The sequence below is a fragment of the Rhea pennata genome, chromosome 8 (genome assembly GCF_028389875.1).
Source record: "Rhea pennata isolate bPtePen1 chromosome 8, bPtePen1.pri, whole genome shotgun sequence".
Lineage (NCBI taxonomy): Eukaryota > Metazoa > Chordata > Aves > Rheiformes > Rheidae > Rhea > Rhea pennata.
In genome coordinates, this window is record NC_084670.1 from 3,627,878 (window position 1) to 3,649,745 (window position 21,868).

General features: G+C 44.0%; 1 protein-coding gene across 6 annotated transcripts in view; it reads right to left on the reverse strand.

Moving 5' to 3' along the window:
* Window positions 1–21,868, reverse strand: part of PATJ (PATJ crumbs cell polarity complex component) — a 159,336-nt gene that overhangs the window by 5,555 nt on the left and 131,913 nt on the right. For 3 of the 6 annotated variants that reach the window (XM_062581762.1, XM_062581761.1, XM_062581765.1), the window contains 10 exons: window positions 18,841–18,924; window positions 16,541–16,734; window positions 14,568–14,715; window positions 13,268–13,354; window positions 10,344–10,461; window positions 8,789–8,829; window positions 8,387–8,509; window positions 7,136–7,240; window positions 3,531–3,634; window positions 1,699–1,822 (listed from right to left, as the gene is read on the reverse strand). In XM_062581762.1, coding sequence (XP_062437746.1) covers window positions 1,699–1,822; window positions 3,531–3,634; window positions 7,136–7,240; window positions 8,387–8,509; window positions 8,789–8,829; window positions 10,344–10,461; window positions 13,268–13,354; window positions 14,568–14,715; window positions 16,541–16,734; window positions 18,841–18,924 — 1,128 coding nt within the window. The remainder of the gene's footprint in view (window positions 1–1,698; window positions 1,823–3,530; window positions 3,635–7,135; window positions 7,241–8,386; window positions 8,510–8,788; window positions 8,830–10,343; window positions 10,462–13,267; window positions 13,355–14,567; window positions 14,716–16,540; window positions 16,735–18,840; window positions 18,925–21,868) is intronic. The other 3 variants (XM_062581767.1, XM_062581766.1, XM_062581764.1) reach the window with 2 other exon arrangements.

The window sequence follows — 21,868 nt, forward strand, 5'->3', positions numbered from 1 at the left end:
CTGTGCTCACAGCTAGAAACCACTGCATGCTTCTAAATCTAAGCATCAGTTTAAAGACACAGTATCTTCCCCTGCTAATAACGGAAAATTGTAAAAAGACAAAATATTTGCATTCTTAATTCTTGGCACTGTGGAAGAGAGATGACTTCCAAGCCCCCTTTACATGAAATTTTCTTAGTTGCGTAACCGTCCCTCTCGGAGATGCTGATGTGAGTGACAGCAAGCAGGCACAGGACAATTTGATGTGATCAGCTTCAAAGCTACTTAGGCAATACACAGAAGCCCCAGTTCCCACTGTTTTCCCACTCCACCATTTTCAAAATTCCTTTCACGCAGTCGTGGCTAAAGCGTCCTGCAGGCAGACGCTGAGAGTTTTCCCGGCAGCCGCACGGCAGGAAAGGGGGCATTTCCCCCTCCGCGCCCGCGGCTGTTTCGGGGGGGGGTTTGCCTCAAGCGGGAGCTGTGCTGCGAGCTGTGCTGCCCCTTCCTCCTGAGCCCGGCAGCCAGGAGGCAGGTATCTGGCCGGATCCCGCGTCCTCCCTTGCCATGGTGGGAGAGGAGAGGAGAGTTTCCTCCCAGGCTCTCCACGCGTCCAGGCTGTCTGCCCTGCTCTCTCGCTGCGTCCCTCCTCCCGCGAGCTGCGCACGTGGTCACGGGACACACGACCCGCTGAGCGGCAACGCTGGGTGAAGGACTCGAGTTTGCCTCCTCCTACGTGGAGGGCTCAGAGCCTCAAAAAGGGCCGAGGGCAACTCTGCCCCCCGCGCCGTCGCTGGAAGAGCCGCCGGCAGTCGCTCCGCAGCGTTAGCGGCCCGGGTTCGAGACCGGCTGAGACGCTCCGACGCCCTCACGGGGAGCCCCGAGACCGCAACCGCTGCGCGGGCAGGGCCGCGGGAGGCCGCGCGGGGAGCGCGCGCCTGCAGGAGAGCGGGCTGGGGCGGCGGGCGCAGCGCCGGCACCGCGCGGCCGGACCACCGCGGCGCAGCGCCCGGCAGCAGCGCGGGCTGCGGGCGTCCCCGCGCTCACTCCTGCCGCTGCTGCACGCCATCGCCCCGGGGCTTTTCCAGGAGGCTTTGGGGGGCACTGGGGAGCGAAGGGAAGGGAAATGGACGGGTCGTGACAACCGGCACAGCCGGGGGAGCGGAGCACTCACGGAGAGGCACGAGAGAGAAGCTGGAAGCAAGTGAGAGTAACTAAAGCCAATATTGCTGTGGGAGCCAATTCACTATCAAGCTGCAAGCTAGAGCATTTTTTCCCCCTTTCAGTGTCTTCTCACTGAGATGACTACCTGAGCACAAATTTCATTCCTGCTTTTGCAGCTGAAGTTTAGCTACAAAGATACATCATCTCTGCAACCGTCTCCTCCTAAGTACACGGGAAAAAAATGATACCTCTGTAAAGCACTTCAAGAATTCCAGATATAAAATTACCTTATAAATATTTTAATGAATGAAGAGATGCTTCCCAAGTACACAGAGCAATATTGCTGAGATGAAGGATCTTGCTGCCATCAGTAATGTGAAATATAAACTTTTCCTCTGAGAAGCCAGTTGTGAGTTCTGGGTCCGGTTACTGACCCCAGTGTATACGTACCACACAAGTATCTTTTGCTTTGGACGAGATATATATTACCCAGGCTAAATCTTACGTTTAGTTTTAAAGATAATACAGAGAAAGGGAGAAAACAAAAAAAGATACCTTGGCAAATATAGTCTTGACATAAATGGGCAGGTCTCCATGGGGACTTCCATACCCCCCTACAATACTAAATCCCAGTCCATCAGAGCCTTTCTCCAAAGTAATAATCTTAGGTTGAGGTGCTCTGAAAACACAATAAATATCACTTAGAAGAACAATGTCTGTCTCTTGGGACTTTCTGTAGAAGGAACACTTAAAGAGACATTTATCTATGGCGAAGCTTTTCATACAACCACAAACCACGACTCTGTCCTTGTGCTGAGACACAGTACTGTGCCGCCCTGAGCTCAAAAGCTGCTCCATGCACTTCAGCTCCTCGCTTTGAAAATACTTACTTTAAAGAGCACAACAAGCGCACTTCATCTGCGATGCAGGAGTGAGACTCCTCTAGCTTACAGCTGCAGCACATATTTAAGCGGGTTTGCTCTCTCACTGGTCCAGATGTCGCCTCCAGTATGGTTAAGCAGGAACTGCAACAACTCCCTAGCAGCGTAATTTTATTCTATGATTTTGGAGGAAAGAGCCAAATGGACAAGATGCAACCAGGACACCCGTGTTTACAATCTCAGTGATACTGTAGGCTCTTCCAGCTATTTGCAAACGAGCTAAATTCCATGTATGTCCCTGTGCCTTGTGCTGTCAGTGCTAGCTCCAGAGAGCAACTTGCTCAGTGCCTTACCTAGGCCCTCAGTTGCTCTTCAGGGGCTTCTACTGTCTACATTAAGAAGGGGAAGATTTTAGATGGAACTGAGACCACTCAAATTTTATTTCAGATTTTAATAACTTGTTTCTACATATTTAGAAAGCATTAGTCTGGACAAAAGCTGTTTGGCGTCTTTCTTCTAAACAAGGCACAGTCTATGATGAATAATAACTATCCATTTCTTTAAGGAAGAACGAAGCCATATGTCTATCTAACTCAGTGTCATATTTTTCAATTTAGATTTCCTGACTATTTTGATAGAAAAAGAGAATACAAATCCTTTTGTGAAGTAAGCAATTCTCCTTTCAGAGCAGCAATAAAAACAGTATCTCATATCATAACACTAGCGAATGCAGCATAAATAGCTTAACTTTTGTACTCAAAACCCCAGAGACAGGGCAGCAACTTGCACCTCAGCTTCTTAAAATAAATATAATGAATCAATGCACAAAAATCAAGAACATAATAATGCAAATGAACCAAAATGAAGATTAAATGAATTTCAACATGCTAAGTAAAATGCTGTAAATTGTGCTAAAAAAAACATGATGGAGGATGTTGCATGGCCATGGGAGGGCTAGATCTCTAATTTCTATCACCATATTAAAAAAAAGTATGCTATGTAGAAAATTTATTAAGCAGTTGTATTATTACTGTATAGCTAAACATATTCAAAAGATAGAGGGTTCTTGAACATTATTTTGAAAGATCTATCTCTGATACCAGTTTTTTGAATAGCTCTCATCTCAGTCTGCCAGCTGTGATCATAACTCGTTTCAGGCAAGGAAGCCAACAGACAAGGGCAGACCCAGCATGTCAGGAAACACGAGAAAAGCGGGCAGGTGAGGGTGTTTTTTTTTGTGGGGGGGGGGAAGAGAGAAGGGGGATCAAGAACAGGTGCTTGGAAACACATTTTGTGCTTATTTACTCAAGCAGTTTCCATTACCAGATGAAGATGGACATAAGTCCAAAATCAGCTCAGAGAAGGTAACCGTTACCATTTTAAAGGTGATAGAAAGTTAGGCAAGAGAGAGAAGCAATGGGAAGAGACCTCCTTTGCCACCCTAGGCTTTTCCTTTGCACGAGGCACAGAAATGCATCTCAACTAACAGACAAAGCTCAGACTTACTCAGGATCTTCACAAGGATGCTCCGATGAAGAGTTAAGGTTGCATCCCGCAGACATGCTCTCCAGCTGGGTAGCAATGGCACCGATGTTCGTATCAGCCACAACCTAAACAGAGCACGCAATGAAGTACTGTGCATGGTCACCTCCTATCAAAGACATCTGTGCTAATTATGTAGAAGGTAGCCAGTCCACTAGAAAAACCACATATTGATGCGTTTCAATCAAATGTCAAATCTAAGTCCTACTCTCTTAAATTTCCTACTAATGCTAACTTTGCTCTGAGGTTTTCTATTGCATTAACACGACTACTGCACGCAGGACAGAGGGAATCAGTCTTTGTGGAAGATGAGCAGAAAGAGGTTGCTTTGCCAAGGAGAACGGTGCGTCTTGGAGTAAACAGGTGGTGCCAAGGATTGACACAGGGCATCAAAGTAAAGGTCACAAAGCACCTCAGCCTTTGATAAAGGTCCCAAGAGTCTTTTGGACAGTTTGGCCCATGAGGCAAAAGCCCCGAACGCCCTCAGTGCAGATTAGCTGGAAGCGATGAGACGAAGGGCTTCATTTCCGCTCCTCCAGCCCCTCCGCTCCTCCTTACATAATCTCTGATATAGCTTGTTTGCCGAGCGGGGAAAAAATTAATCCTTTGTTTCAATTTTTCTGCCATTTCTCCTGCAATCCCATCACAACCACTGCAGGCAACAGACTAGATTTCTTCAGCTTCCCCAGCCTGGCCGCTGTATTATTCTGACATCATCCTGAATTACCATCACCAAATAATTCATATAGTTAATGACATTTTCATGGGTAATGAGGCAGCAAACTTGCACAAGCTTTTTGAAACAATCCTGTGAATGTTTTGTAAGTTAGTTACCAAGAGAGCTAGTGAATAATGAGGTTCTGAGAAAGGGGTTCCTTCAACACTGAGGTCTGGGTTTCACTATCCACAGGGGTTTAGCCTCCTACGGAAGGATCTCGCAGTATGTAGGCCCGATGGGTTCGTTAAAGACAAAGGCTCAATGGCTGCTCTAGATTCTTGCTGCTGTTAAGCTTTCACTGCATGCTCATTTTCTATTCTTTTCTTTTTCTGGAAAAATTTGAGGAAACCACCATGAAGGGTGTTGGATTCTTCTAAGTATTCACAGCCGAAAGGACATAAATTTCATAACAACTATGTGTAGCAATAATTCCCTAAGTCCATCTCCTTGTGATGAGATACTGTGCTGCACTTGATGCTTAAAGTACAGCACAAGAGTCTGGGCCAGAGACTGTGACAAATACCCAATGTTGGTAGCTATATTTTCAAAGTTACTCTAGCTATCTATGGCCTTATTCTATCAAAGTTAATGGGCACTTTTCCACTCCCTGCTGTGAACATGGCTTAAGGGAAACATAGCTTTTCAAAATCAAATAAAAAATCCATTATATAAATAACCCATTTTAAAAATATGCTCACAATTCTTCCACAATATTTTCTCCTTTTTAATCAATTAGAGACAAGGAGGTTTATGGCATTTTTCAAGAAAAAGGGGGAAAAAATCAGTTTTCCTGCAAATCTCACATCCCAGGACTCGGGTTCCTGGGTGTCCTTACTGAGGGTTCCGGCACACAAGACAGCTGCCCCGGCTCAGACAGAAAAGGTGCCATCAAGTTTCTTTCCCATTTCAGTGGAGGAAAAGAGTGCCAGTATTTCCCGTATTTTGCTGCTAAATAAAATGAGGGCAGAATAAATCTATATTCAAAAATCTTCAGCTGGCACTAAGAATGTATCAGAGTTCAATAACCTTGTAAAAAAGCTTCCCCTTATCTCATTACTACACCTGCAGAAAAGAAATTAAATTAAACCAAAGCATCAAAACAGCCGGAAGGGATGATTGTTCCCCTGAGACCCTAATCTCCCATTTGCAAACAGCATTTGCAAACTCCTTTACCATCCTTCCCAGGCCGTACTGATAATAAACCTTTCCACGCCACTGAACACAATTATCTGACCTTTCAAAGCAGTTTGCCATGAAGTGGTCTAACCTGATAATAAATAGAATTACCTAATGACACATCAGTCATGATTATCACGCTGATAGGATTATTCCACTTATATTGTTTTAATAAAAAAGCAATCCAGTGACTGAGAAGTACCTGTGGTTAGCACGTAAGGGAACCGCATCAGCACGCGTACAGAGGGGCTTCTACACTACTCCCCAGCAGCATTAAAATATAACCTCCCAGCCTCACATAACAGGTTTTTAATACGGAAAAACAGACTGTATTCTAGCAGAATAAACCTGTGTCATCTGTAAAAAGTATTAAGCACGTTTTAAGCTGCGCAGCAAAAAAGTGGAAGAAAACCCCTCAACTGACAAATCAGAGACATTTCTAGAACAAGCTCTTTGTTTGTGCAAGCAAACAACTGACAGGGTGCTTCATCAGGAATATTTTTAAATACACGGTGACGTACAATATTCTGTATTACAGCTTTCAAGATTAGCAATTTTGGGTTCTGCAGTAAGCTTTCATTTTCTATTCAGGGAATACTGTTGACATGAAAAGTGAAATTACTCAATGTTAGTAACAATATGATAACTATAATTTAACAGAAAATCCTCAGCTGCTGCCTATCTGTGTAGTTCCTTTGACTTCAATGGAAGTACACAAATACGCCATCTGCTCTGGAACTGGCTCATCACTTACCAGGTCAGCAGTTCATGGACAGACAAAGCAAAGAATAAGCAAGTCTAAAACTAAGTTTGTTATCATTCTATTTCTTTTCGGCATTTTTAATAGTTGTATTCATTTTGCAACGCAAAGTAAGAAGCTTACAACAATGTCTCAAGACGCGTTCAAATCCAATATGCTGTGACGATAAAGAAAATTAGAGTAGATTTTAGCGGCATGTCAAGCTTGTTTTCTAATTGTTACAATAATTCTGCAAATGAGTGGTAGTAGTATATTTAATTCTCTCTGGCAAGTATTTTTCCCATTTCTTTGTGTAAACATAAAAATAAACTAAAGATGAATATACTGGTAAGCAGCAATTAGAGCCAAAGTGGCAAAACATGTCTTGCTTTTAGCTAGCGATATAAATGTGGCAGCAATAACACTTTTTTTTCTCTCAAGTGTTGTTATTCATTACCTATAGAATAATCAATTCTAGATGGCACCATCTTAATTATGATGCTATCATTTACACTAAATGCAGTGTGCATTTCTTTCTTCTCTGCCTTTCAAGAACAAGGGAATTACCATTGTGGACAGTTTGCTCACAGTCTAGCAGCATGCACATACACATAAACACACAAGTAATTTCTTGTTCCTAGGTAACTTCAAATTAAAAAAAAAAAAAAACTTGGAAGCTTGTTGATTTATGATGTGTAGCAACAAGTTATTTTGTTCCTTTTGTTATGCTTTTATATAATCATGCTCACAGCCTGTATGGGTGGCAATAAAGAATTTTTGAATGAAAATTATTTCTTGCTTTCATTCTGTGTAATTCCCATCAGCAAGCACCCTGCAATTCTGTGATGCCTTGTGCCAGTGATGCTTAGGATTTTTTTTTCCCTGAATGCCATTTATCTACCCTCATGCAGCTGCATGTTCAATTTATCACCATACCTGCAGGATAATGCTCCCATAAGCATTCTTTAGTAGATTAACAGCATCTGCATGAGACAGCCCATCCAAAGGTTGCCCATTAATACTGACAATCCGATCTCCAACCTGAAAGTACAACAGTAATGGAAAATTACCAGCATTAGGGAAAATTAAAATTAAGAATGCTTAAAATTCCTCGTGAACTTGGCACAGCACAGTCATGCTTCTCTTTTCCAGGATCCCTTTTGTCAGAAGTCTGCATTGCTAGTGATCATTTACCATTCTTCAGAGCGAGGACGATGTGGATTTTTTAAATGTAACAGTGCACTCAGGGAAACAAAAATGGCTTGCATTTTACTTCTTCCATTTGCAAGCAAGGGAGAGAGATCTTGCCTGTTGTTTTTCCATTCAGAGGATTTATTTGAATCCATGTGTGCATACAAGTTTGTATTCTTATAGATCATGTATGCACATGCTGAACGCAGTATAGGAAAGCAGGCACTTTTGATATTAATCTAATTATCATTACGATTTTTTTTTCTTTTATGTGAAACCGATTCTGCCCTGGCACGTAATGCTCTGTGCAATTCCATTAAAGACACTGCACAAGAGTAGTGGCATTTGCTAATGAATGTATTGGTACAATTGGAGACAGAGTTTTCCCATGTATCTGCATAATAATTCCTTTAAATAATAAAGATTCCCTGAAACTTTCTCCGGAACTATGGAAATATTCACCACAGTCATTCCTGGAAATCCAGCTATCTGTCAAGGAACATGTCCATGTTACCCTGCATGTAAAACGATTCCCCTTTTCTTGTGGCTTGATATTATTATGGTCTGTTTTATTTTGGCATTTCTTCATAAAGGCCTTAGGACCAAACAAGTAGTATCTGCTTTGTCTGAGCTCTAAGTGATGCCCAGCTGCAGCCCCTGAGCCTGCTCCTCCTCTCCCCCAGTCTGGGTAGAGGCACTGCAGAGCTTCTGCCTTGTTCCTTGCTGCTCAAATATGTTAGAAGATTGCCGTAAATGCATTTACATTCTATATCATAACATTACTTTTCCATGTGGGCAACCACTGCAATTATCCTGGGATGCAACATAATCAAAAAGGGAGAAGAAGGGCTTTTTTTCTCTGTTTGTTTTGAAAGAAAGAGTAGCCTGAGAGGCAACTATCAAGGTAGCAATCATACACAGGAGTGTTTGAGGCTCCTTTGCCAGAGGAAACACAGTAGACACAGCAGAAAGTACTCAGGGGACCCTTCTACTCACTCTGAGTCTTTGGGTACGTGCAGCCACGCCACTGGCTTGAATCATAGCAATGAAGATGGGAATATCTCCTAATGGACTTCCCTTCCCTCCTGCTATACTGATACCAAGTGCATCATTTGGTCCCTAAAGCAAAACAGAAAACATTTGCAATTGTAGCAACTTGTAGAGGTCAATGTTCAGGATGCAGCAACACCTGATCCTCTTGGTTTATGGAAGAGACAAATAGGCAGGTCTGACATATGCACACACCCTCACATACACAGGCCCCGTTATACAGGCATACATTCAACAACATATTGCAAACAAAAATAATAATGTGATTTTACTCTGAGAAACATGACAAAACTAACAACTTCAGTTAAGGTGACAGCTTTTTAAGTTGACAGAAAAAAACACACTGACCCTTGTTATCTCCACAGTCCTTGGGCCCATATCTGCTCCTCCTAATAAAGAAACAAACAATTAGTTTCTGTAATTAAGAGATAATATAATTAAGAGATAACACTGTCAGGTGACGATGGTCCCTTGCTGCTTAGTCAGAGTTATCACCAAGCAGGAGCAAAGCCTCCCGTGCCAAATCGGGCAGCACTGCTCACGTGAGGGGGACGGGATTTGTGTTTCACCAGGAGATGAATACGGCTGTAATGGCTCTGTCTGGCGGATGCCACTGTGATGCCCGTTGTAGCAGAGCCCTTGCTTACTATATCTACTGAATAGCAGCACTCTGCCGGCCTAAAGAAAAGCCCTATTGTGCACTTCACTCAATTAAAAATTAGCTTATTATTCATAAATCACGGTGTCCTTACCACAAAGGCTAGGGCACTTCTGGTCTGAGACTGCTGAGGTTCTACTGATTTCCTGTTCTAATTTCTGCTGTATTAGTAAATAACAGACAGCCAGGAAGTCTGGCTGGCATATATCTAGCCACAGGACATTTAAAAGTAGTCAAAACATTAAAAAAAGAAAAAGAAAAGGTGAAAAAAAAAAGACTGGGACACTTCAAAGGAATCATCTGAACTGAGACTCAATAGCCTACAAGTTGATGGTGTGTCAGGTCTTGGGCTCTGCTACAATAATCCCTAATTCTAGCAGCTTTAATTAAAATTATTTTAAGAACCCTTTAGAAGGCAGATAGAATGAGCCTTTTTCATGAGTCAACAGCTCTTACCAACATGTGTCAGTATTTCTCCCTGCCACACACACGTCCTTGTGTAGATACTGTTGTGAATGCACCAGGCAGGATTGTGGAGGTGCGGCCAGAGACAGCGGAAAGCCAAACCAGCGCGAAGCGAGAATCAGCCTACGCAGCCGTGTGCTGTTAGTGCTACAAGGCCCTTCCAACCGGCTCAAAGGAGGCTGCTCAACCTGCCACACATCATCTTCCATGCATGCAAACGGCCGCAAGAAATGTCATCTGCTTCTGCCCATGAGCAAACAAGGTTACGACTTTCTGACACAGGCGGGAGCACACAAATGTGCGGGCCCTCCCCAACCTGCTGTAGGCGGTAGATTTAGCACTGGCTAAATCTGCTAAGTGCAAACTGGGCTTGCAACCTTTTCATTACAAAATGCTATTTTATACATTCAACTCTAACAGGGTAAAAACATAGTGGTGGCAGCTTTACCCACTGAGAAAACTGTTTCTGACATCAGAGAGCATCCTGCTTGTTCTAAGCCTCCGGCATGGATGCCTGGGAATAGCAGGTGCAGGAATTTTACATTTCAAATAGAGAGACCATTTCTCTACTAATATAAATAAAAATAATGTAATCTGCTGTAAAGTGTCCAGGGTCTTAAAATATCAGCAGTGTATTTTCTGGGAGGCTGATTGGGAAAACCAGATAGAAGTATTAACTTTTACTTTTAAACCAGCACAAAAAGAAAGCAACACTGCAGGTAACAAGAAACTTTTCTGACAGCTGTCTAGGTAATACAGGCTGTCTCCAACCTGTTATACCTGAGTTCCTGTGAGAGACATCTGCTGAAGATCTCTTTGTGCTGACAAAATTCTGCAAGGTAGAGATGACCGGAGCAAGCGCAGGACGGAAGTGACTGTGGACGCTCTGTTGGCTCACCTGCAGGTAAAAATAAATCAGAACCTCTGAGTCAAACCCAAGTGGTAACTTTAAAACAGTCCTTGCAACATAAATGCCCAAGCATGCTCTCAGCCCACCGGATCAGAAATACCGCGCCAGGCATGCAAGCGGAAACCCCTCCAACTTCATTTTTGAAGAGGAACCTACCAGAACCTGTCCCTCTGCTGTGGGCACAGGCATAGATTTGCTTGCAGTACTAAAAGGTGCATTTCACTCCTTTACGTATATACCCGAGGCTCAGCCCCGACCCAGAGGCCACGCGATGTCGGACCGACCGCCCCCGAGCCCGTTCGCAGCCTCCCGCGGAGCCAGGGGCGGCTGCAGCTCGCCGACGGCTTCGCCACGATGCGCCGCGCCGCGCCGCGCGACGAGCGCGTCTCGGTGCCCTGACGGGACGGGCTCGCGGCTCCACTCGCGCACCGAATGCGAAGAGCCGCCCGTCACGGGGTAGCGATCCAGAGGCTTTGCTGGTTTTGCTGTGGTCCACCCTGCTCCTCGCCTTTGACCAAGGACCTGCTGTGACTGTCTGAGTAACAGCCCCGTGCAGAGGAACAGGCTGGTATCGCAACCCGCAGAAGGGAAGGCTCCAGAGAAACCTGCTCCTGGCCTCTCATTTCCAGCACTGCTTCCCCCTACCTCCATCTCTGGCTTTATCTTCAGGGTCTCCCCTCAGAGGAAACATCGTTACCAGTTTAGGAAGTGCATCTGAACCAGAGATTTCACTGAGGGCCAGACTTCTGCAGCTAAGCTGCCTTATACAGAGCAACGAGCTGGTCCATACTGCTCAGCACAGGGCAGAGCTTCCTGCCTCCAGCTGTACCAGGCGGCGAATCGAAAGCTCTGGCAGCACTTCTCCTACGTGACCAGCGCGCAGCTGCCGGTGGCAAACACCAGGCAGAGCCCAATTTCCATGTTCAGTCGCCAATTCACGGGTCAGTTAACACAGTTTGCCACACGTGTGAAAGGAGTCGCTGTCCTGCAGCACAAAGTTCGTAATTCTACAGCTACAGCCATGCAACAGACACAAAAAAAGCCAAGGGAGGACAAAAGTTCTGGATGCGCTTGGCCAGCAGCTTCTAAAGCGCCACTCGCAGTGGTGCACATCATTCAGACTGATTTGCCGTATTATCTGCCAAGGTTTTTATAACAGTTGGAACTGTTTTGCTGAGAAGCATTTATTTGTTTTTTAAAATCAGCAAGTCACTTTGAAGCCTGAGTTTATTTTTCAGTAAGATGCAGGCTCTCAAGTGACTCTGCATTAAGAACAGCCATTAAGACTTATATTGAAAGAAATTAAGAAATTACCAGTTTCCTGCAAAAGCCTCCTATGCTACAAAGAAAAGGGGGATGAAGTTCTCAGTTTTTAGATTGATTTTCTACATAGAATCATGTTAGATACTGCAGCATTTTGCTTCTCTTTCAGATGGGTTTTTAGTCCTACATTGTAAAATTGGATGGATAATTTTTATCCATCACTTTCTGACTCTGTTGCTGTTGCATAGGTTAGCTGTGACCAAAAAGTAATAATCAAAACTATGGTCCTTCCTTAATGCAGTCATTATCCTTTCCTTCTTTTGTTTCATTTTTCTTGCCTGCTGCATGCAGTGCAGATGTTTCTCCAAAGATACGTAGTTCTGAAGTTGAGCTTAGCACAGCTGCTCCCAGATGGATATGTGTTCCTTAGCCCTTACCGACACCTCATCCTCACGGACACTGGACTGGATTGCTGCCGTCGTTTATAAAGTTATGAAAACATCCCATACAACTACAGTTTTGGCAGTCTTTTCAGGTTCTGCATGCATGACATCACGGCAAGCCTCCCCTCTTAATGACCTCACAACTAAGATTGCTTTTTTTTCCTTAAAAACATTCCTGCTTTAACTTACATTCCTAAGCTTCCTATGGCTCCTCGTCTCCATTTCCTAAATGGCACAGTTTTAGCACTTGTGGAGGCTGGGCTGGATCCTGGTGGTGAGGCTTGCTTGGCTATCATTGCAAAGCGGCGCCTGGGAAAGATGTGCGTGGGAACTGTCCACCCCCAAGTCCCCAACAGCTGGCTATGTGCAGAGAGGCAGCAAAACACTCCGTGCAACAGCACGGCTGTGAACCACAGCTTGTCTCTCTCTGGGACATCAGCAGCCTAAATATCATGGCAAAGCAGGCAATTTCCAGAAGGAAAACTCATTAAAAATCTCCAGCTTTCTCAGTGATCTTGCCTCTCTCCCTTGCAGTACCCAGATTTTAATACTAATGATATCAATGTCTCAGCTAGTGGTGGGAGGGAGAGGGGAAAAGCCCTGTACTGATGAAAAATGAATCACTGTCCTCGCTTCAGGTAAAAAACAAGCGAAGCAGGAAATTGCTCTGTGTTTTCTTTGAGAGCAAAGCAGCTCTCATGTGGTTCTGTCATAAGACAGGCAAAGATACAGTTCAGTTTAATTAACGTATTTTGATTGGCAAAACAGCTGCAGAACATACATTCAGCATTTTGCAGGTCTAAAAAATTTCTGCACATCATCGTTTGAGAAAGAGATATTAAATATTTGTGGTGTGTCTCAGGAATAGGCTCCTTGAAAAGGGGATTCGTTAACAGACTCTTCTACTTAGCATTTCTGCACGACACAACTTTAAACACTTCACGGTTCAACACAGGAGAAGAAAATTATTGCGACTGCTCCGCACCCTTGGCTATAGATGCCTACAGAAGGACTGAGCCACTCCTGCGTGCTATCCCTGTGCCTTGCCCTCCACAGCTTCTTTTACAGCTATGAAATCTGTCACTAACCTGACTGGTCTGGGATGTTTTCCGTGACGAGAGCCATGATCCAGCTCGCAATCTCCCCAGCTCAAGATGCACTAGGCCTTGGGCACACTTGGGAAAAAAAAACAAAACAAAACCAAAAAAAAAATCGAAAGAGAACAAACTACAGCATACAGCGTTTAAGGAGACATACAATGCGTCACGCTCTCCCAGACAGGATCACGTTTACTTTCAGAGCGACAACTCTGAAGAAACCACATGGAACTGAATTCTCATGGCTTCAATGTTTTTATTTAGACAATACAAAAATATCTGTCCCTGGGTTTAAGTTTATCATATCATACCTCCTGAAGCCAGCATGAATCTTTCTACTGGAAGAGCAGTTCTTAGATTGCACCATAGCTGGTCAATTATTCACCAAAAAAACCCTCTACAACAAAAAGCTTGCCACAAACAATACTCTTGAAAAACATTTCAAAACACTGCAGAAGAGGGTGAATCTGAACTTATGGATTCAACTTAGAAATACACTCTCATATATCCAACTTGAGATTTTCAAATAGGTAAATTTTGGGCCAAGTGTTGTCCCTGAACACAAAAAGTAAGGAAAAAAAATAGTCCTACTCTTCAAGAAAAAGAGAAATCGTATGTAGAAACACTGGTGGTGATGGCAGGGTAAACAGTCCTCGCCTCCAGATGCAGTCTGGAGTAGAAATCGGTCAGCAGCTGCACTCGACTCTTCGTTTCACCCTTACTGTGGGATGTCAAGCCCGGGTGTCCTAGGGGAGAGCCAGCCCCGGGCACGCGCAGCCCGGCCAGCCCAGGCCCTCTCCTGCAGCTTACACGCAGCGGCAGCCACGCGCTTTCTAACGGAAAAGGGCAAATTCTCTCAGGCCTGAGCGCTTCCAAGTCCAAAACCACTCCTGCAGGACAAAAAGCTGTGCAGAAAGGGTTTTAAGAAGCAATTTTGTATTTGTACGTTGGTACAGCAAAGCCAAAGGCACTTCATATAAGCACCGTTCTGATCTGTATGTCTCTCAGGTTTCATAATATTTTTCTAATGCATGAAATATATGGCTGCTTTTTTTCAAATAAATGTCTAAATACTGCATGTGTCTTTGTTTTCTCACTTTTTATTATCCCCACTTCTAAATATACAGAGAAGTGATTTTAAGTGAATCTTCCAAAGTCATTTCAGATCAAATTTCTATCTGGGTAATCACTCTGAGTTGTCCTGTCTACGTGTAAATAGCACTTCAGGATAATTACCTTGCACTATGTCAGTAACTGCAATTCAATATCTTAAGATGTATTATGTACTCACCTTAAGTATAGTGGCAACAGTCTCTTGTGAGGCATTTCTCATATCCTCTCCATTAACAGACAGAATCTGATCTCCTTGAATTAATCTTCCATCTAGGTCTGCAGCTCCTCCTTTAACAATGTCAGAGATAAACACTCCACTTCCATTTCTGACAATGCAAGAAGCATATGGCTAATTACACAATCCAATATTCTTTGAGAGACCAATTTAGATTACTTTCATTCAAGAGACATTCAAAAAAAAAAAAAAAAAAAAAAAACTGTGAGCAGGCGAAGAACGAGTTATACATCCCATTCAAGCATGTGAGTGTAAAAAATCTGCCAGTTTTAAAATCAAGGCATGTTTTGCTATTTCTAATGCTACCTTTTCCTTTGAATTGCTAGTTCTGACTGCATGATCCATAAACACTCCTGAAAAATAGCACCTGTATGAACAAACCACCATGGATCAGTATAAGATAGTGTTAAACTATCTCCTGATGTGCCTGATATGAATTATGCAGCTCTAGATTTTTTTTTTATTATTATTATTCTCCCTAATGGTTCAGCTCATTTTTTTTCTCTAGCAGCTTGGAGGGCCCCCTCCCGCCCAAAAAAGGAAAGCAGAGAGAAGTCTGCAGAAAAGACTTTTATAGTTTGCACACGAGTTATGCAGCAGAAAATCCAGCTTTGTGGCTCTCCCTCTGCAGCAGGCAGTGAGGCTTGCAGGAGCAGGAAGGTGGCTGGCCAAGCGGAAGAGGGGAATAAGCAGATTTATCAGCTTCAGCTTCCTTGCAGGGGCTTCCTTTCCTAGCCATCGCAGCAGCTCTCCATGCCCAGCCCCAGCTTGGGGCTCAGTACGATGTGAGCTGATGGAGAACATCATGCAAAGAAGGGGCATTTGGTATCCCTCACTCTAAAGGACACAGCACTTCGCAAACTGAATTATACAGGGGTATCATTCAATTTGCTTCACAAGGTGGCAACCACAACCGAAGCTTTTAGCAGCAGTACAGAAAGTTTTGCACAGAAGCAATAGCAGGAGGGCTGGAGGCCGCGATAACCATCTGCAGGGTAATTTACATAAGCCAAATTAATTATCCAGCCTGCAATCTGCTCACAACACCTGGGTTAAACATCGCCACTCTTGTCAAAAAACGGCTGTGGAACCTTTACTGACCATACGCAGTCAGGATAATGACATGATGATTTGTAATTGAGAAAGTAAAATTTTTTTTGGCAATACGGAAGAGCAGCCAGGTGATTCTCACGCACCAGGACTGAAAGAGTGCTCGCTTGTGTCACGTGAATCTCTTCTAGCAAGGAAAGACTTAATCTATCAGTGCTCTAGTTCAAATGACTTAATAGCAATGGTTTAGAAATACATCAGTAAGAAGTCACATTTTATTAAGCAGTTGCTAGCTACCGCACTATCTCCGATGCTGCTCCCAGAGCTCCACGGTCACTCAGGGATCTTTCAGGATTCGCGTCTAACCTTTTCATCAGCCTCCTGTCCTCCACTGAAAATGGTCATTTTGAAACAGAGTAGGATCTAGATCTAACAAATTCACTTACAAAGGTATATCGTGGCAGCTGGAAATAGGAAGTCTTTTTTCTATTTTGAAATCAGAGAAGCCATGGTTAGGACTTTCTAACACTCAGACAGAGGTAGGATTAATCCAGCAGAACTGTCAGCTCCCAGCTCTGCCTGCACTCCCTTGGCCGTACTGCTCAAAGCAAGACTCCCTCTCTGCAAGGCAAAATGTGGTATTTCCAAGGGAAACTGCAGTTTTTATTATATAGGTATTCTGTTCTTCTGATAGAGAACTCAGAATCAAAACCCCACGACATCCTTGAAGATATTTAAATCCCAAATTGTTGCTTGTGGAGTTTTTCCTTTATTTCACATTCTGTTTAATAGCTACAGCTGTTCATATGACAAATAGGAAAATACTTCTCATTTGAAGGGCAGTCTGATTGAAGGGAAATTCTTACCGTTTTCCAGCTATGCTAAGGCCTAGCCCTCGGCCTGTCTTCTTCTGTATATCTATGTGGAAAATCTCCAGGTTTTCTTCGTCTTTGTAATGAGCTTCATCCCTGTAGACAACTAACTGTACCTTCTGCGGGGTCTGCCTCAGTGCAGTGATAGCTTCTTCGTGGTTGGCATTCCGCAGATCGATCCCATTCACCTGAAATAATCAGTGTTTTCTTTCCAAATGACATATATGAATGATCTTTTCATCACCATACTCACATCCCATCCTTGTGTGACAGGACAGATTTGTCAAGTTGATGTGCCTTGGCACTCTAATTTAGTGCTCTGATTTCCAGAGGGATGAGCTCCTGAATTTCCTCTTGAATAATAGTTCAATACCTTATGCCACTGCCTAGTTTAAATCACAATAATCCAAACATTTTGGCTTAGAAGTTCTGTGGGTGCTCTTTTCCTCTTTTTAAATGCTGGAGAAGCTCAAACGTGAGCATTGCTGCAATGCCTGACATCTGTTACCGCATGCTGAGCAGAAATGTCGTTTGTACCCTAGCTCTGCCTTTGCTTCTCCTGCCAGAAAGCTGTGCCCCTGGCCACCTGCGATGGGCTGCTACTGCTCCTTCTTGCCTTTGGGAAAGCCGGCAGAGACAAACTAACTCTGTTCACATTTAAACCCAAACAACCATCACGAACGACACTTCATTCTTAGAATTATACAGTGCGATGTGCTCCTTTCAACTTTCTGGATTGCCTTCTTTTTTCCTGGATCTTTACAGGTATCAGTGTTCAGATTCCTTCTCCCCCAGATTCATAATGCGCCAAGGCAAAGCCACAGGGAACCAGAACCGATAGCAAATGGCCCTGGCAAAGGCTAGACAGGACGTACGTACTGGTTATTTTGCTTTGTTCCAATAGATGGCACACCAGACCACTCCTGGAGCACTCAATTACACTTCCCTTACAACAACCTGAAAATGCTGTAGCATTTTAGGATTATCAGATAGAACACAAAGTTCTGATTGAACGGTGGAGAGCTACAAAACTGTTGTAACTTGAAGTTCAAGTTTGGGCAAGCCGATATATGGATGCCCTTTAAGATATTTATCTGCTGGCAAAAATATCCTTTGTCGATACCAAAAAATAACAATTCCTAAATATGTTTAAAGACTTGTTAGGAAGCAGTACAAACTGTGTCTGAATAACAACATAATGTTAACCTACTTATATAACCTAAGAAGTTAAGCAATGAATATACTTCTCTATTTTTTAGCAATGCAGAGTTATAAACAAACAATTCTAGATTAGGATAATTAAATCTTATTTATAGTAATTATATTATTTTGTACTAATTTTGTACATATTTGTTTATACACTGCATCACTATTTTTTTTCCTACTCAGACAACTATGTGTGCTTTATCATACTAATCTGAAACTAACTTAGAGTTGTCTTCTTGCTTCATTAGTACAGCTTTTAAAAGCTGAAATAACAACATTATTACGGCACACAAACATAAGCACTTTTCAGTATGGTCAGCAAAGAATTAATTAACCTTCTCCATTTTTATCACCTGGCTAATTATCATGCTCTGCTAATACACAGTTATTTATAAAACGAAAACAGCACACAGCTTTAACGCTGAAAAAAACAATATTTTCTGTGCAAGAGCTGTAAGGACAACTCCCCAAGCGCCCCTCGCTATTTTTCTAACCCTATACACGAAAGCCTTAATGGCCACGCTGGGAATTTGTCCTGATCCGACAGCGAGGCTCTGCAAACAGCTGCGCAGCTCCCCCACCGCCTGCCCAGCGCTCCAACTCCAAACCAACCTTTCCTCCTTAACCCTTGCCGCTCTACGCTTCCACGCTCGCCTCAGGGGGAAAAAAAGCCCGGCCGTTTCTTCGCAGAAACGATTTCACGCGTTCGCCGTGACAGCTCGATTAGGCACGAGGGGCCGGGACGGCCGAGCGACCCGGCCCGCGGTCCGTCGGCGCCGGGGCGCGGAGGCTCCCGCAGCCGCGCCGGCCGCTCCGCGTGAGCTTAAGCGGACGAGCAACACCGAGCTGCTGGGCACAAGAGCCGAACCCTAACTCATCCACTGCCTGGACATTTAAATTTAATATAGCCTCCATCTGTGTCTTCAGCTTAGAGGAACATATGAGGAAATACCAATTTGTTGATAGCACAGCTCCTACTAAAAAACCACTGTTTTCCTCACAAGAAACCTATTTTGTAGCAAACACGAGCATCTACAAGAAACACAAAGCACCCGTGTACGCACAAAGACGCTTCGTAACTCGCTTACCTCGAGAATTTGGTCCCCAGCCCAAAGCCTGCCGTCCCTCGCGGCTGCCCCTTCCTCGTAGACCTCGTGGATGACGATGGCGTCCTGCGGGAACACGGCGGCCGCGTCAGCTCTCGCCGCAAGCGCCCCGGCCGCGCCGGGCTCGCGTGCTGGGCTAAGAAAACGAGCGCCGCGGCCAGAGCCCGGATAGCTCAGGACAAGGGTAGAAGCGTTTTGTTTGCCGCTTCGAGGTAGTCTTGCCCAGAACGTCTTTTTACACTTCTATCATTTTTATACCTTGGCATCAGCAACACCTGAACTCAGTGTGAACTATTCCATTAATACCATCCACTTTTTATGATATTATTTAAAACCAGATTCTTTAGAGCTATGAACATTTTTAGGGACTTGGCAGAGACCTCTGCTTTAAGCAAGAACCGAATGCCTTGTGGTAAACAGCGCTGGTTAAATCTGTAAGAAATGAAATCCAGAAGAAACGAACAATAGCAAACGTTAGTTTATTACTGAGGTTGGAAAATGTAGGCAGTGGCAGATGTAGCTTCAGGGAAGGTTGCAGCGATTTAATCTTATTGCCAGCAATAGCTGTCCCCAAAGAAAAAGCCTTACAAAGAACGCGCTGTTCTCTCGCTGGTGCTTTCCCTCGGCACTGACCTGGTTTGGTTTCGTTCGGGGTTTTCTCCCCCCCGACACAAATAGGTGAACGCCCTGCCGCGGCGCTTCAGCTGCGGCTCGGGCAACGAGCAGCGCTTTCCCAGCGACGGGAATTCGTTTTTCTCTTCAATGCCGGCACCAAAGAGCGAGCCTCAGAGGACACCAGGTTTCACCGAGAGCCACAAAAGGCTCTGGATAACGATGCGCCGGGATTTTTCAGCTGGGTATGCAGGTATCAGATAACCCATTCTCAGGCAAACGTAACCCACGCAAACGCTCTCGCCCGTGTGCGCGGCCTTCGCCCGGGCGCAGCAGGAGCGCTGCCGGTGGGGAACGACGCGCCGGCCCCGTCGGAAACCACCGTTCGATGCCGCATCTCTCGCCGCAAAGCTAATACCCTCCACGTCGCCCTACGACACCTCACCAGCGCACGCGGCCGACGCCGAACAGACACAAACCCCAGCCGCCCTCGAGCGAACGCCGTGCCGAAGCCACCACGCGAGCGGTACTTGCTTTCATTCCCGCTGCACCTTGTTTAACGACGCACTCTTGTACCCGCACCCATTCCCCCGCTGCTGACGCACGGCACCGCTCTCGCAAGCCGGGGCTCTGAGACACACACACACCAGTCACCAAAAAAAAAGCCTGAAGGATGTGAATAGCAAAGGGATTACAGCCCACACACGCACCCGAGATGGGGGAAAAAGATTTCAATCTGCAGAAATGAGGGCAAAGTACTGAGAGCTGTGTACCATGGGAATTAAGAAAAATCAGAAGAATTGTTTGATTAAAAAAAAAAGGTGACCGCAGGGTTTTGTAGAAATAACTGAAGCCGCATTTGCCACTGGAACTGCGCTATGCAGTCACGTCCACTTCGGCAGCATAGCTGAACTTCTCAGCTACGTCTCTTAGGTCTCTCTCTGCTTATTCTTGTTTCGCTACCTCTGCTTTAAAAGTGATCGCCGAACACTAGTCAACACAAGAGACTTCTGGCTGGGTGAAAGCCAATAGGGTGACAGTGATACGTATTTTTTCACCCAAAGGTGATCATGGATAGCTTTGAGAAAAAGCTGAGTTAGAGACTTTGTTTTAGGGCTTTGATAGCATGTTTCATTTTTACCTTTTTGAATGCTTTACAAAGGCAGGCATTTAAAAATGGCCAGTGAGATAATACAAAATACTAACCAGCTTATTCAGAGAGCATCATTCAACTGGATATGCCAGGGTACTGGCTGAACAAGAGGCTCACTAGCAAAATTGCACGTGGCCATGTAACAGCAGACTGGGCATGTACACACAATGGTCAAATTAGGATTATTTCCTAACCTCAGAGCAAGGAACCTTCAGTTATATTCCTTGAAGTTTGTTTTCCATTTGTGGTTGCTTTAAAAACAGTCAACATACCAGAGCTAGCAGCATGTAACAGTAATACATGTAAAACCACACATACCTAAAGCTTAGCTTCAGGAACTATTAAATGTTATCAGCTTGAATAATCTGCATCATCTAATTGAAAAGGTAACAATTCAGTATTACAGTGGGGTTCCTGCTGGTGTTATGAGCCAGAGCAGCCTCTAAAAATACATGTGGCACGAGAAGAAACATTCCTGCTATATCTGTGCTTACCCTGAAGAAGGAAGCATCTAACTGACCTGCCAAAATACTGTTTTTCTTAACTAGTTTTTTTTTAAACTAGTGCAGTTGAATCAGTCTTACCAAATAGATTAAAAACATAATGAAGCACTGTGTCCATGATGTACACTAAAGATTTTTAAATAGATCATCAGCATAAAGATGAAAAACTCACCTTCCATAGCTTGTAAAGTATTATACATAGACATCTTTCCACCTATACTTCTGGTATAGGTATCAGCTCAAAGCATATTTAATTCAGAAATAACATTTTCCCACTGAATCTAATGTAATCTAGATAAAGCCTGACTTGTTTTGATTATCCATGATGAGCCATTAAGAAACTACTGATACTATTAGTCAAACATTTTAAATGTATCACCATTTAAAGAAGTTTGAACACACAATAAAGATATCCAATGTAATACTCTAACCATCTAACAACTGAGCATCACTCTGTAATGACTCTACTAACATATCAGGGTTTTAAGATATAACAGACATCTTTGGATCTGAGAAAACAAACTAGGATCTACTCTTACTAAACGAAAATGCACACTACCAAGGAAAGAGTCTTTGACAAAACATTACACAACAAAAATAAAATGTAGGAGGTTGTCCAGTAGAAGCTTAAGGTATCATTGCTTTTGACAACGAATACACAGCCTTCACTAGAGTCCCACAGCAAAAGAAACAAGCCACTATGACATATACAGAGCACATACTTAAAGCATGAGTTTTGGTT